General features: G+C 45.6%; 1 protein-coding gene across 1 annotated transcript in view; it reads right to left on the bottom strand.

The window, feature by feature from the left end:
- Positions 1-977: 977 nt before the first annotated feature.
- Positions 978-16,242, bottom strand: part of LOC121570335 (myosin-11-like) — a 69,142-nt gene continuing 53,877 nt past the window's right edge. The window contains exons 41-44 of the mRNA XM_045213238.1: positions 12,068-12,276; positions 10,671-10,779; positions 8,133-8,305; positions 978-1,218 (exon numbers count right to left, since the gene is read on the bottom strand). Coding sequence (XP_045069173.1) covers positions 978-1,218; positions 8,133-8,305; positions 10,671-10,779; positions 12,068-12,276 — 732 coding nt within the window. The remainder of the gene's footprint in view (positions 1,219-8,132; positions 8,306-10,670; positions 10,780-12,067; positions 12,277-16,242) is intronic.

Genomic DNA, 16,242 nt, shown 5'->3' with positions numbered 1-16,242 from the left:
AACAGTAGCAGTAGTAGTATTTGTGTGTGTGTTGGTAAGGAACTCATCATAAATGAAAACAAAGGCAGAGGACCAGTATTGTCCATGGGTTGATGGTTTACTCTATAAAACTCAATTCACAATGAGATTCCCAGATTAATAAATGAGTTTCTTCTAAAATATAGCCACTGCTCGAAAAATATAATAAAATAAGTGCATAGAGAGAAACAATCTTTAGTGTCTATAACTTCAGATATATTAAGACCTCTGCAATAAGCTATAGCTTCAGATATATATTAAGACCTCTGCAATAAGCTATAGCTTCAGATATATATTAAGACCTCTGCAATAAGCTATAGCTTCAGATATATATTAAGACCTCTGCAATAAGCTATAACTTCAGATATATATTAAGACATCTGCAATAAGCTATAACTTCAGATATATATTAAGACATCTGCAATAAGCTATAACTTCAGATATATATTAAGACATCTGCAATACGCTATAACTTCAGATACATATTAAGACATCTGCAATAAGCTATAACTTCAGATATATATTAAGACATCTGCAATAAGCTATAACTTCAGATATATATTAAGACATCTGCAATAAGCTATAACTTCAGATATATATATTAAGACATCTGCAATAAGCTATAACTTCAGATATATATATTAAGATATCTGCAATAAGATATAACTTCAGATATATATTAAGACATCTGCAATAAGATATAAATTCAGTTTAAAACAGCTCACACGGTACTTTGACATTTTGGTGACACAATCCAAGCTACTGTCACAGACAGGTGATGCATAAAAGGGGGCGGGGTATAAGAATATTAGTAGGGATGGTAGGAAGGGGAAGGAAGAAGGGAGGAGTGGAAGGAGGAAGAAAGGAGAGCGGGAACAAGGGAGGGTTTAAGGGAAGGAAATGGAAAGATGTATGGAGGGACGGACAGTGTTTAAAAGTAGGGGTGTCACTTTGTCCCTCTACTCTTCTGGCAGGGTTCCGTTGACATCCTCCGGAGGCGGGGTGGACGAGAACAGAGGCTCCTCTTCTTCTGGAACGTTGTTTGTGTTCTCAGGATTCCCAACATTCCCTCCATTATTCCCAGCTCTGCTCCTCCGGCTCCCAGTCCCACTGAGGCTTACATTCCCAATGCTCCCCACGCGACGAGGACTGCTGCTGAAAGATGACTCCCCTCCTCCTCCTCCTCCTCCTCCTCCTCGCCTGGGAAGGACGGGAATGTCGGGAAAATAATGGAATTAGAGGGAAGCGGCAGAAGAGAAGGAAAGATTGGAGGGAGAAGAAGAAGGAAGAGACCAGAATCAGACTTAGAGGGGAGATTAAATGAGTTGAGTTAGAGCTATAGTTGCTTTACACAGCCATGTAAGAAACACACGTCTCTGGATGGTTAGAGTAAACCTTCAACATTGTTAAAGAGCTGGAAGAAAAGGCTGCTATAGAAGAGGAGGGTTTAGAGGTGAAGGCAGAGGATGAATGGAAAGATTTTTCCATTTTGTCTGTCATAGTTGACGTGTACCTATGATGAAAATTACAGGCCTCTCTCATCTTTTTAAGTGGGAGAACTTGCACAATTGGTGGCTGACTAAATACTTTTTTTCCCCACTGTATATACCCTTTGTTGGCAATGACACAGGTCAAACGTTTTCTGTAAGTCTTCACAAGGTTTTCTCACACTGTTGCTGGTATTTTGGCCCATTCCTCCATGCAGATTTCCTCTAGAGCAGTGATGTTTTGGGGCTGTCGCTGGGCAACACGGACTTTCAACTCCCTCCAAAGATTGCTCCCACAGTTGATTTCTTCAAACCAAGCTGCTTACCTATTGCAGATTCAGTCTTCCCAGCCTGGTGCAGGTCTACAATTTTGTTTCTGGTGTCCTTTGACAGCTCTTTGGTCTTGGCCATAGTGGAGTTTGGAGTGTGACTGTTTGAGGTTGTGGACAGGTGTCTTTTATACTGATAACAAGTTCAAACAGGTGCCATTAATACAGGTAACGAGTGGAGGACAGAGGAGCCTCTTAAAGAAGAAGTTACAGGTCTGTGAGAGCCAGAAATCTTGCTTGTTTGTAGGTGACCAAATACTTATTTTCCACCATAATTTGCAAATAAATTCATTAAAAATCCTACAATGTGATTTTCTGGATTTTTTCCCCTCATTTTGTCTGTCATAGTTGACGTGTACCGATGATGAAAATTACAGGCCTCTCTCATCTTTTTAAGTGGGAGAACTTGCACAATTGGTGGCTGACTAAATACTTTTTTCCCCCACTGTATATACAGGTCAGGTGTTATATTATCTACTATATACAGGTCAGGTGTTATATTATCTACTATATACAGGTCAGGTGTTATATTATCTACTATATACAGGTCAGGTGTAGTGTTATATTGTCTACTATATACAGGTCAGGTGTTATATTGTCTACTATATACAGGTCAGGTGTTATATTATCTACTATATACAGGTCAGGTGTTATATTATCTACTATATACAGGTCAGGTGTTATATTGTCTACTATATACAGGTCAGGTGTAGTGTTATATTATCTACTATATACAGGTCAGGTGTAGTGTTATATTATCTACTATATACAGGTCAGGTGTTATATTGTCTACTATATACAGGTCAGGTGTAGTGTTATATTATCTACTATATACAGGTCAGGTGTAGTGTTATATTATCTACTATATACAGGTCAAGTGTTATGTATATTGTCTACTATATACAGGTCAGGTGTAGTGTTATATTATCTACTATATACAGGTCAGATGTTATATTATGTACTATATACAGGTCAGGTCTTATATTATCTACTATATACAGGTCAGGTGTTATATTGTCTACTATATACAGGTCAGGTGTTATATTGTCTACTATATACAGGTCAGGTGTAGTGTTATATTATCTACTATATACAGGTCAGGTGTTATATTGTCTACTATATACAGGTCAGGTGTAGTGTTATATTATCTACTATATACAGGTCAGGTGTAGTGTTATATTATCTACTATATACAGGTCAAGTGTTATGTATATTGTCTACTATATACAGGTCAGGTGTAGTGTTATATTATCTACTATATACAGGTCAGATGTTATATTATGTACTATATAAGGGTCAGGTGTTATATTATCTACTATATACAGGTCAGGTGTAGTGTTATATTATCTACTATATACAGGTCAGGTGTTATATTATCTACTATATACAGGTCAGGTGTTATATTATCTACTATATACAGGTCAGGTGTAGTGTTATATTGTCTACTATATACAGGTCAGGTGTTATATTGTCTACTATATACAGGTCAGGTGTTATATTATCTACTATATACAGGTCAGGTGTTATATTATCTACTATATACAGGTCAGGTGTTATATTGTCTACTATATACAGGTCAGGTGTAGTGTTATATTATCTACTATATACAGGTCAGGTGTTATATTGTCTACTATATACAGGTCAGGTGTTGTATTATCTACTATATACAGGTCAGGTGTAGTGTTATATTATCTACTATATACAGGTCAGGTGTTATATTATCTACTATATACAGGTCAGATGTTATATTATCTACTATATACAGGTCAGGTGTTATATTATCTACTATATACAGGTCAGATGTTATATTATCTACTATATACAGGTCAGGTGTAGTGTTATATTATCTACTATATACAGGTCAGGTGTAGTGTTATATTATCTACTATATACAGGTCAGGTGTAGTGTTATATTATCTACTATATACAGGTCAGGTGTTATATTATCTACTATATACAGGTCAGGTGTTATATTATCTACTATATACAGGTCAGATGTTATATTATCTACTATATACAGGTCAGATGTTATATTATCTACTATATACAGGTCAGGTGTTATATTATCTACTATATACAGGTCAGATGTTATATTATCTACTATATACAGGTCAGATGTTATATTATCTACTATATACAGGTCAGATGTTATATTATCTACTATATACAGGTCAGGTGTAGTGTTATATTATCTACTATATACAGGTCAGGTGTTATATTATCTACTATATACAGGTCAGGTGTAGTGTTATATTATCTACTATATACAGGTCAGGTGTAGTGTTATATTATCTACTATATACAGGTCAGGTGTTATATTATCTACTATATACAGGTCAGGTGTTATATTATCTACTATATACAGGTCAGGTGTAGTGTTATATTGTCTACTATATACAGGTCAGGTGTTATATTGTCTACTATATACAGGTCAGGTGTTATATTATCTACTATATACAGGTCAGGTGTTATATTATCTACTATATACAGGTCAGGTGTTATATTGTCTACTATATTGTGACACTCTGGCTCCACGGACCTTGATATTTGAGCCAGGGTTGTTTAGTTTCATTGTTTGGGTGTATTTCTATGTTGGGGATTTCTGGTTGTGCATGTTCTATGTTTGGTTAATTGTTCTTGATTAGTCGTATGACTCCCAATCGGAGGTAACGAGTGTCAGCTGTCGGCTCGTTATCTCTGATTGGGAGCCATATTTATACTGTGTGAGTTCACTTTGTGTTGTGGGTTGTTGTTTCTTTGTTGCTGTTAGTAGTATTCAGTATAGAACTTCACGGATCGTCATTTGTTGTTTTCTTCGTGGTTGCTTTAAGTTAATAAAGTCATCATGTTCACTCGCAACGCTGCGCATTGGTCTCCTCCTTCAGACGATCGTGACAGAATAACCCACCAAAAAGGACCAAGCAGCGCGTCCAGGAGCAAGGGGTCTGGACACAGGAGTTATGGATGCCTCCTAAGGACTTTTGGACATGGGAGGAGATTCGGGCTGGAAAGGGTCCTTGGGCACAACCGGAGGAACATCATCGCCCTCGTGAAGAGCTGGAGGCAGCTGCAGCCGAGAGGAGGTGGTCTGAGGAGGAATATCACCGCCCTCGTGAAGAGCTGGAGGCAGCTGCAGCCGAGAGGAGGTGGTATGAAGAGGAAGCGCGGAGTCGAGGCTGGAAGCCCGTGGTTACTCCCCAAAACATTTTTGGGGGGGGGCACATGGCTTGGGCGCCTGGGCAGCAGGAGGCTGCCACAGGGAGAAAAGGAGAGAAGGCTATCGGATTACGGGAGCCATTGGCGAGTAGAGGGAGGGAAGTTGTTGTGGCACGGCATGAGAGACTGAAGTGTGTTCCCAGTCTGGTCCGGTCCGTTCTTGATCCCCAGTTAAGGCCAGTGGTGGGTGTTCCCGGTACGGTCCGGCCTGTTCCTACTCCACGCACCAGGTCCACGATGTGCGTCGCCAGCCGGCCTGAACTGGCCGTCTGCCCAACGCCGTCTGAACTGCCCGTCTGCTCAACGCCGTCTGAACTGCCCGTCTGCCCAACGCCGTCTGAACTGCCCGTCTGTACTGAGCCTGCAAAGCCGCCCGTCTGCCATGAGCCTTCAGAGCCGTCCGCCAGACCGGAGCCGCTAGAGCTCTCCGCCAGACAGGATCAGCCAGAGCCTTCCGCCAGACAGGATCAGCCAGAGCCTTCCGCCAGACAGGAGCAGCCAGAGCCTTCCGTCAGACCGGATCAGCCAGAGCCTTCCGCCAGACAGGATCAGCCAGAGCCTTCCGCCAGACAGGATCAGCCAGAGCCTTCCGCCAGCCATGAGCAGCCAGACCCGTCAGCCAGCCATGAGCAGCCAGATCCGTCAGCCAGCTATGAGCAGCCAGATCCGTCAGCCAGCCATGAGCAGCCAGATCCGTCAGCCAGCCATGAGCAGCCAGATCCGTCAGCCAGCCATGAGCAACCAGATCCGTCAGCCAGCCGCGAGCAGCCAGACCCGTCAGTCAGCCGCGAGCAGCCAGACCCGTCAGCCAGCCATGAGCAGCCAGATCCGTCAGCCAGCCATGAGCAGCCAGATCCGTCAGCCAGCCATGAGCAGCCAGATCCGTCAGCCAGCCATGAGCAGCCAGATCCGTCAGCCTGCCAGGATCCGCCAGAGCCGTCCAGCCAGGATCCGCCAGAGCTGTCCAGCCAGGATCCGCCAGAGCTGTCCAGCCAGGATCCGCCAGAACCGTCTAGCCAGGATCCGCCAGAGCCGTCCAGCCAGGATCCGCCAGAGCCGTCCAGCCAGGATCCGCCAGAGCCGTCCAGCAAGGATCCGCCAGAGCCGTCCAGCCAGGATCCGCCAGAGCCGTCCAGCCAGGATCCGCCAGAGCCGTCCAGCCAGGATCCGCCAGAGCCGTCCAGCCAGGATCCGCCAGAGCCGTCCAGCCTGGATCCGCCAGAGCCGTCCCGCCAGGATCCGCCAGAGCCGTCCCGCCAGGATCCGCCAGAGCCGTCCCGCCAGGATCCGCCAGAGCCAGCCAGCCAGGATCCGCCATCTAGTCAGGTACTGCCCCTTAGTCCGGTACTGCCCCGTAGTCCGGTGCCGCCCTTAATCCAGTGGGGTTTAGTTGGGGGTGGTCATGAGGAAGGGAATACGGAAGCGGATAGTGACTAAGGTGGGGTGGGGACCACGACCTGGGCCAGAGCCGCCACCAGGGACAGACGCCCACCCAGACCCTCCCCGAGACTGTATGCTGGTGCGCCCGGAGGTCGCACCTTTAGAGGGGTAATGTGACACTCTGGCTCCACGGACCTTGATATTTGAGCCAGGGTTGTTTAGTTTCATTGTTTGGGTGTATTTCTATGTTGGGGATTTCTGGTTGTGCATGTTCTATGTTTGGTTAATTGTTCTTGATTAGTCGTATGACTCCCAATCGGAGGTAACGAGTGTCAGCTGTCGGCTCGTTATCTCTGATTGGGAGCCATATTTATACTGTGTGAGTTCACTTTGTGTTGTGGGTTGTTGTTTCTTTGTTGCTGTTAGTAGTATTCAGTATAGAACTTCACGGATCGTCATTTGTTGTTTTCTTCGTGGTTGCTTTAAGTTAATAAAGTCATCATGTTCACTCGCAACGCTGCGCATTGGTCTCCTCCTTCAGACGATCGTGACATATATACAGGTCAGGTGTAGTGTTATATTATCTACTATATACAGGTCAGGTGTTATATTATCTACTATATACAGGTCAGATGTTATATTATCTACTAAATACAGGTCAGGTGTAGTGTTATATTATCTACTATATACAGGTCAGGTGTAGTGTTATATTATCTACTATATACAGGTCAAGTGTTATGTATATTGTCTACTATATACAGGTCAGGTGTAGTGTTATATTATCTACTATATACAGGTCAGATGTTATATTATCTACTATATACAGGTCAGATGTTATATTATCTACTATATACAGGTCAGGTGTAGTGTTATATTATCTACTATATACAGGTCAGGTGTTATATTATCTACTATATACAGGTCAGATGTTATATTATCTACTATATACAGGTCAGATGTTATATTATCTACTATATACAGGTCAGATGTTATATTATCTACTATATACAGGTCAGGTGTAGTGTTATATTATCTACTATATACAGGTCAGGTGTTATATTATCTACTATATACAGGTCAGGTGTAGTGTTATATTATCTACTATATACAGGTCAGGTGTTATATTATCTACTATATACAGGTCAGGTGTAGTGTTATATTATCTACTATATACAGGTCAGGTGTTATATTATCTACTATATACAGGTCAGATGTTATATTATGTACTATATACAGGTCAGGTGTTATATTATCTACTATATACAGGTCAGGTGTTATATTATCTACTATATACAGGTCAGGTGTAGTGTTATATTATCTACTATATACAGGTCAGATGTTATATTATCTACTATATACAGGTCAGATGTTATATTATCTACTATATACAGGTCAGGTGTAGTGTTATATTATCTACTATATACAGGTCAGGTGTTATATTATCTACTATATACAGGTCAGGTGTAGTGTTATATTATCTACTATATACAGGTCAGGTGTAGTGTTATATTATCTACTATATACAGGTCAGGTGTTATATTATCTACTATATACAGGTCAGATGTTATATTATCTACTATATACAGGTCAGGTATAGTGTTATATTGTATTTAGCCAGGTGTGGTAACATCATCTTGAGGTGTATTTCAGCGTGATATCTGCATAGTGTTGTACTTAGCCAGGTGTAGTAACTTGTTTGTACCTGAGTTTGCTCTTGAGGGCGGACACCTCCCTACTGAGGGCGTCGTTGGCCTCGGAGGCCTCGTCCAGTTCCCTCTGTAACTTCCTGCGTCCCGCGGCAACCCGTTGAGACTCCTCCTCTGCCTCCTCCAGCTGACGCTTCAGCTGCTTCACACGCACGTTAGCCTTCTCCGCCTAGACAGACACACACACACACACACACGAGCAGGGGGGAAGTATGGAGGAAGGAGGCCAAAAAGCAAACTCAAAAATACATTTAGAAATGAAAGGATATGTGGTGGTGTGTGTGTATATGTGTGTGTGTGTGTATATGTGTGTGTGTGTGTGTGTGTATATGTGTGTGTGTGTGTGTGTGTATATGTGTGTGTGTGTGTATGTGTTTGTGTTTGTGAATGTGTGTGTGTGTGTGTGTGTGTGTGTATGTGTGTGTGTATATATGTGTGTGTATACAGTGGGGAGAACAAGATACCAGTCTCCTGAGTGGCGCAGTGGTCTAAGGCACTGCATCGCAGTACTAACTGTGCCACTAGAGATCCTGGTTCGAATCCAGGCTCTGTCGCAGCCGGCCGCGACCGGGAGACTCATGGGCGGCGCACAATTGGCCCAGCGTCGTCCAGGGTAGGGGAGGGAATGGCCGGCAGGGATGTAGCTCAGTTGATAGAGCATGGTGTTTGCAACGCCAGGGTTGTGGGTTCGATTCCCACGGGGGGCCAGTATAAAAAATATATATATATATGTATTCACTAACTGTAAGTCGCTCTGGATAAGAGCGTCTGCTAAATATGTAAAATGATACACTGCCAAATTTGCAGGTTTTCCTACTTACAAAGCATGTAGAGGTCTGTAATTTTTATCATAGGTACACTTCAACTGTGAGAGACGGAATCTAAAACAAAAATCCAGAAAATCACATTGTATGATTTTTAAGTAATTGATTTGCATTTTATTGCATGACATAAGTATTTGATACATCAGAACATCAGAACTTAATATTTGGTACAGAAACCTTTGTTTGCAATTACAGAGATCATACATTTCCTGTAGGTCTTGACCAGGTTTGCACACACTGCAGCAGGGATTTTGGCCCACTCCTCCATACAGTCCTTCTCCAGATCCTTCAGGTTTCGGGGCTGTCGCTGGGCAATACGGGCTTTCAGCTCCCTCCAAAGATTTTCTAGTGGGTTCAGGTCTGGAGACTGGCTAGGCCACTCCAGGACCTTGAGATGCTTCTTACGGAGCCACTCCTTAGTTGCCCTGGCTGTGTGTTTCGGGTCGTTGTCATGCTGGAAGACCCAGCCACGACCCATCTTCAATGCTCTTACTGAGGGAAGGAGGTTGTTGGCCAAGATCTCGCGATACATGGCCCCATCCATCCTCCCCTCAATACGGTGCAGTCATCCTGTCCCCTTTGCAGAAAAGCATCCCCAAAGAATGATGTTTCCACCTCCATGCTTCACGGTTGGGATGGTGTTCTTGGGGTTGTACTCATCCTTTTTCTTCCTCCAAACACGGCGAGTGGAGTTTAGACCAAAAAGCTCTATTTTTGTCTCATCAGACCACATGACCTTCTCCCATTCCTCCTCTGGATCATCCAGATGGTCATTGGCAAACCTCAGACGGGCCTGGACATGCGCTGGCTTGAGCAGGGGGACCTTGTGTGCGCAGCAGGATTTTAATCCATGACGGCGTAGTGTGTTACTAATGGTTTTCTTTGAGACTGTGGTCCCAGCTCTCTTCAGGTCATTGACCAGGTCCTGCCGTGTAGTTCTGGGCTTATCCCTCACCTTCCTCATGATCATTGATGCCCCACGAGGTGAGATCTTGCATGGAGCCCCAGACCGAGGGTGATTGACCGTCATCTTGAACTTCTTCCATTTTCTAATAATTGCACCAACAGTTGTTGCCTTCTCACCAAGCTGCTTGCCTATTGTCCTGTAGCCCATCCCAGCCTTGTGCAGGTCTACAATTTTATCCCTGATGTCCTTACACAGCTCTCTGGTCTTGGCCATTGTGGAGAGGTTGGAGTCTGTTTGATTGAGTGTGTGGACAGGTGTCTTTTATACAGGTAACGAGTTCAAACAATTGCAGTTAATACAGGTAATGAGTGGAGAACAGGAGGGCTTCTTAAAGAAAAACTAACAGGTCTGTGAGAGCCGGAATTCTGACTGGTTGGTAGGTGATCAAATACTTATGTCATGCAATAAAATGCAAATTAATTACTTAAAAATCATACAATGTGATTTTCTGGATTTTTGTTTTAGATTCCGTCTCACAAAGTTGAAGTGTACCTATGATAAAAATTACAGACCTCTACATGCTTTGTAAGTAGGAAAACCTGCAAAATCGGCAGTGTATCAAATACTTGTTCTCCCCACTGTATGTGTGTGTGTATATGTGTGTGTGTGTGTGAATGTGTATGTGTGTGTATATGTGTGTGTGTGAATGTGTATGTGTGAGTGTGTTTGTGTGTGTGTGTGTGTGTGTTTGTCAATGTGTGTATGTGTGTATGTGTGTGTGTGTGTGTGTGTGTGTGTGTTACCTGGTCCTTGTACTGCTCTGCCTGTTTCCTCTCATCCTCCATCTGGATGGTCAGATCCTTCAGCTTCTTCTCTTTCTGACGCATCCCTTTAGCGCTGGCCTGTCTCTCTCTGGACACAACAAACCAGAAACTTACAGCTGTCTGTCTCTGGACACAACAATCCAGAACCTTACATCTGTCTCTCTCTGTACAGAACAAGCCAGAACCTTACAGCTGATATATTTTCCGTCCTGTCTACTGCCTGGAGACCATTACAAGACACTGTAATTAAGTTATTTTATGAAATAGAGATGTTTTTTTATTTAACCTTTATTTAGTCAGGGAGTCCCATTGATGTCCTCTACCAACATTCTGAATTGCCCGAAAGGTACCAATGCGTCCAACTGTAATGATGACCGCACTATCCATTCCATCATTATAGTATTACAACTATTGGACTTATACAGTTTACTAGGTACACCCATCTAGCACCGGGTCCAGTTTATTAGGTACACCCATCGAGTACCGGGTCGGACCCCCCTTTTCCTCCAGAACAGCCTGAATTCTTTGGGGCATTCTACAAGGTGTCGGAAACGTTCCACAGGGATGTTGGTCCATGCTGATGCGATGGCATCACCTAGTTGCTGCAGATTGGACGGCGGTACATTCATGCTGCCAACAGGCCGTTCCATCTCATCCCAAAGATGCTCTATTGGGTTGAGGTCTGGGGACTGCGCAGGCCACACAAGTAAACTGAACTCGCTGTCATGTTCCATGCAATGTTTTTCCACTCCTCAATTGTCCAGTGTTGTTGATCGCATGCTCACTGGGGCCGCTTCTTCTTGTTTAGAACTGATAGGAGTGGAACCCGGTGCGGTCGTCCGCTGCAATAGCCCATCCGTGACAAGTATCGACGAGTTGTGCGCTCCGAGATGCCGTTCTGCACACCACTGTTGTACTGCGCCGTTATTTGTCTGTTTGTGTCCCGCCTGTTAGGTTGAACGATTCTTGCCATTCTCCTTCGACCTCGCTCAAAGTTGCTTAGGTCACTAGTTTTACCCATTCTGAAGTTCAATCGAACGGTAACTGAATGCCTCGATGCCTGTCTGCCTGCTTTATATAGCAAGCCACGGCCACGCGACTCACTGTAGGAGGGATACATTTTTGGTGAATGGGATTCCCACGGGGGGTTCGATTCCTAACTGTAAGTCGCTCTGGATAAGAGCGTCTGCTAAATGACTAAAATGTAAATGTAATGTAGTTCATCATGACCATGTGAGTAAGAACTACATTTCCCATTATCCTCTCCTGCCCCCACCTGTTCTCCAGCCCGAGCTGTTCCTGTCTCCTCCTCTCCTCTCACCCCCCTTTTCCTCCCCTGTCTCCTCCTCTACTCTTCTCCCCTCTCCTGTCCTCACCTGTTCTCCAGCTCCAGCTGATCCTCCAGCTGGTGTAGTTTGGCCTCCAGGGTGGCGATGGAGGATTTGAACTTTGACCTCCCCTGACCCTCCATCTCCTGAAGCTTGACCTTCAGATCCTTGTTCTGCCTCTCCAGCTGCTGTCTGATGCCCTCACTGCTCTGGGAAGAACTACGCTCAGCCTGCAGCTCACTGCTCAACTGGTCCACCTAGGGGGAAGGGATAGAGAGACGCACAGGTGAGGACAGAGGGAGGAATAGAGAGACACACACATCACTTTAGAAAGGGGGTCATGGGAGGAAGAGGTTAGGACAGGGGGGAAGAGATAGAAGGAGATGCATTCTGGTCTGGGAAGAGCTACGCTCCACCTGCAGCTCTCCACTCAACTGGTCCACCTGACAAGGGAAGAGGTAGGGAGACAGTAAAGGGAAGAGGTAGGGAGTCAGTAAAGGGAAGAGGTAGGGAGACAGTAAAGGAGGGGGGAAGAGGTAGGGAGACAGTAAAGGGAAGAGGTAGGGAGGCAGTAAAGGGAAGAGTTAGGGAGTCAGTAAAGGAAGGGGGAAGAGGTAGGGAGACATAAAAGGGAAGAGTTAGGGAGTCAGTAAAGGAAGGGGAAAGAGGTAGGGAGAAGGTAAAGGGAAGAGGTAGGGAGACAGTAAAGGAAGGGGGAAGAGGTAGGGAGACAGTAAAGGGCAGAAGTAGGGAGACAGTAAAGGGAAGAGGTAGGGAGACAGTCAAGGGAAGAGGTAGGGAGACAGTAAAGGGAAGAGGTAGGGAGACAGTAAAGGGAAGAGGTAGCGAGTCAGTAAAGGGAAGAGGTAGGGAGACAGTAAAGGGAAGAGGTAGGGAGACAGTAAAGGAGGGGGGAAAAGGTAGGGAGACAGTAAAGGGAAGAGGTAAGGAGTCAGTAAAGGCAAGAGGTAGGGAGACAGTCAAGGGAAGAGGTAGGGAGACAGTAAAGGGAAGAGGTAGAGAGTCAGTAAAGGGAAGAGGTAGGGAGACAGTAAAGGGAAGAGGTAGGTAGACAGTAAAGGAGGGGGGAAAAGGTAGGGAGACAGAAAAGGGAAGAGGTAAGGAGTCAGTAAAGGTAAGAGGTAGGGAGGCAGTCAAGGGAAGAGGTAGGGAGACAGTCAAGGGAAGAGGTAAGGAGGCAGTAAAGAGAAGAGGTAGCGAGTCAGTAAAGGGAAGAGGTAGGGAGTCAGTAAAGGGAAGAGGTAGGGAGAGTGTAAAGGGAAGAGGTAGGGAGACAGTAAAGGAAGGGGGAAGAGGTAGGGAGTCAGTAAAGGGCAGAGGTAGGGAGAAGGTGAAAGGTAAGAGGTAGGGAGACAGTAAAGGAGGGGGAGAAATGTAGGGAGACAGTAAAGGGAAGAGGTAAGGAGTCAGTAAAGGTAAGAGGTATGGAGACAGTAAAGGGAAGAGGTAGGGAGACAGTAAAGGGATGAGGTAGGGAGATAGTAAAGGGAATAGGTAGGGAGACAGTAAAGGGAAGAGGTAGGGAGACAGTAAAGGAAGGGGGAAGAGGTAGAGAGTCAGTAAAGGGAAGAGGTAGAGAGTCAGTAAAGGGAAGAGGTAGGGAGACAGTAAAGGGAAGAGGTAGGGAGACAGTAAAGGGATGAGGAAGGGAGACAGTAAAGGGAAGAGGTAGGGAGTCATTAAAAGGAAGAGGTAGGGAGAGTGTAAAGGGAAGAGGTAGGGAGACAGTAAAGGAAGGGGGAAGAGGTAGGGAGACAGTAAAGGGCAGAGGTAGGGAGACAGTAAAGGGAAGAGGTAGGGAGAGTGTAAAGGGAAGAGGTAGGGAGACAGTCAAGGGAAGAGGTAGGGAGGAAGTCAAGGGAAGAGGTAAGGAGGCAGTAAAGAGAAGAGGTAGCGAGTCAGTAAAGGGAAGAGGTAGGGAGACAGTAAAGGGAAGAGGTAGGGAGACAGTCAAGGGAAGAGGTGAGAAGGCAGTAAAGGGAAGAGGTAGCGAGTCAGTAAAGGGAAGATGTAGGGAGACAGTAAAGGGTAGAGGTAGGGAGACAGTAAAGGGAAGAGGTAGGGAGTGAGTAAAGGGAAGAGGTATGGAGACAGTAAAGGGAAGAGTTAGGGAGAGTGTAAAGGGAAGCGGTAGGGAGGCAGTAAACGGAAGAGGTAGGGAGACAGTAAAGGAGGGGGGAAAGGTAGGGAGACAATAAAGGGAAGAGGTAGGGAGACAGTAAAGGGAAGAGGTAGGGAAACAGTAAAGGAGGGGGGAAAGGTAGGGAGACAGTAAAGGGAAGAGGTAGGGAGACAGTAAAGGGAAGAGGAAGGAAGGCAGTCAAGGGAAGAGGTAGGGAGACAGTCAAGGGAAGAGGTAGGGAGACAGTAAAGGGAAGAGGTAGGGAGACAGTAAATGAGGGGGGAAAGGTAGGGAGACAGTAAAGGGAAGAGGTAGGGAGGCAGTAAAGGGAAGAGGTAGGGAGACAGTAAAGGGAAGAGGTAGGAAGGCAGTCAAGGGAAGAGGTAGGGAGACAGTCAAGGGAAGAGGTAGGGAGACAGTAAAGGGAAGAGGTAGGGAGACAGTAAATGGAAGAGGTAGGAAGACAGTAAAGGGAAGAGGTAGCGAGTCAGTAAAGGGAAGAGGTAGGGAGTCATTAAAAGGAAGAGGTAGGGAGTCAGTAAAGGAGAGGCGAAAGGTAGGGAGACAGTAAAGGGAAGAGGTAGGGAGACAGTAAAGGGAAGAGGTAGGGAGTCAGTAAAGGGAAGAGGTAGGAAGGCAGTCAAGGGAAGAGGTAGGGAGACAGTCAAGGGAAGAGGTAGGGAGACAGTCAAGGGAAGAGGAAGGGAGACAGTCAAGGGAAGAGGTAGGGAGAGGGTAAAGGGAAGAGGTAGGGAGTCAGTAAAGGGAAGAGGTAGGGAGAGAGTAAATGGAAGAGGTAGCGAGTCAGTAAAGGGAAGAGGTAGGGAGACAGTAAAGGGAAGAGGTACGGAGACAGTAAAGGAGGGGGGAAGAGGTAGTGAGACAGTAAAGGAGGGTAAGAGGTAGGGAGACAGTAAAGGGAAGAGGTAGGGAGGCAGTAAAGGGAAGAGGTAAGGAGACAGTAAAGGAGGGGGGAAGAGGTAGGGAGACAGTAAAGGGAAGAGGTAGGGAGACAGTAAAGGGAAGAGGTAGGGAGGCAGTAAAGGGAAGAGTTAGGGAGTCAGTAAAGGGAAGAGGTAGGGAGACAGTAAACGGAAGAGGTAGGGAGACAGTAAAGGGAAGAGGTAGGGATACAGTAAAGGGAAGAGGTAGGGAGTCAGTAAAGGGAAGAGGTAGGGAGACAGTAACGGGAAGAGGTAGGGAGACAGTAAAGGAGGGTGGTAGAGGTAGGGAGTCAGTAAAGGGATGAGGTAGGGAGTAGGTAAAGGGAAGACATAGGGAGTCATTAAAGGAGGGGGGAAGAGGTAGGGAGTCAGTAAGGGGAAGAGGTAGGGAGACAGTAAAGGGAAGAGGTAGGGAGAAGGTAAAGGGAAGAGGTAGGGAGAAGAGGTAGGGAGTAGTAAAGGGAAGAGGTAGGGAGACAGTAAAGGGAAGAGGTAGGGAGACAGTAAAGGGAAGAGGTAGGGAGAAGGTAAAGGGATGAGGTAGGGAGCCAGTAAAGGGAAGAGGTAGGGAGACAGTAAGGGAAGAGGTAGGGAGGGGTGTTAAGGGAAGAGGTAGGGAGAAAGTAAAGGAGGGGGGAAGAGGTAGGGAGACAGTAAAGGGAAGAGGTAGGGAGAAGGTCAAGGGAAGAGGTAGGGAGTCAGTAAAGGGAAGAGGTAGGGAGACAGTAAATGGAATAGGTAGGGAGACAGTAAAGGGAAGAGGAAGGGAGACAGTAAAGGGAAGAGGTAGGGAGAGGGTAAAGGGAAGAGGTAGGGAGTCAGTAAAGGGAAGAGGTAGGGAGACAGTAAATGGAAGAGGTAGCGAGTCAGTAAAGGGAAGAAGTAGGGAGTCATTAAAAGGAAGAGGTAGGGAGTCAGTAAAGGAGGGGCGAAAGGTAGGGAGACATTAAAGGGAAGAGGTAGGGAGACAGTAAAGGGAAGAGGTAGGGAGACAGTCAAGGGAAGAGGTAGGGAGTCAGTAAAGGGAAGAGGTAGGGAGACAGTAAATGGAATAGGTAGGGAGACAGTAAAGGGAAGAGGAAGGGAGACAGTAAAGCGAAGAGGTAGGGAGTCATTAAAAGGAAGAGGTAGGGAGT

The sequence above is a fragment of the Coregonus clupeaformis genome, unplaced genomic scaffold (genome assembly GCF_020615455.1).
Source record: "Coregonus clupeaformis isolate EN_2021a unplaced genomic scaffold, ASM2061545v1 scaf0093, whole genome shotgun sequence".
Lineage (NCBI taxonomy): Eukaryota > Metazoa > Chordata > Actinopteri > Salmoniformes > Salmonidae > Coregonus > Coregonus clupeaformis.
This window is presented reverse-complemented; position numbering and strand designations above follow the sequence as displayed.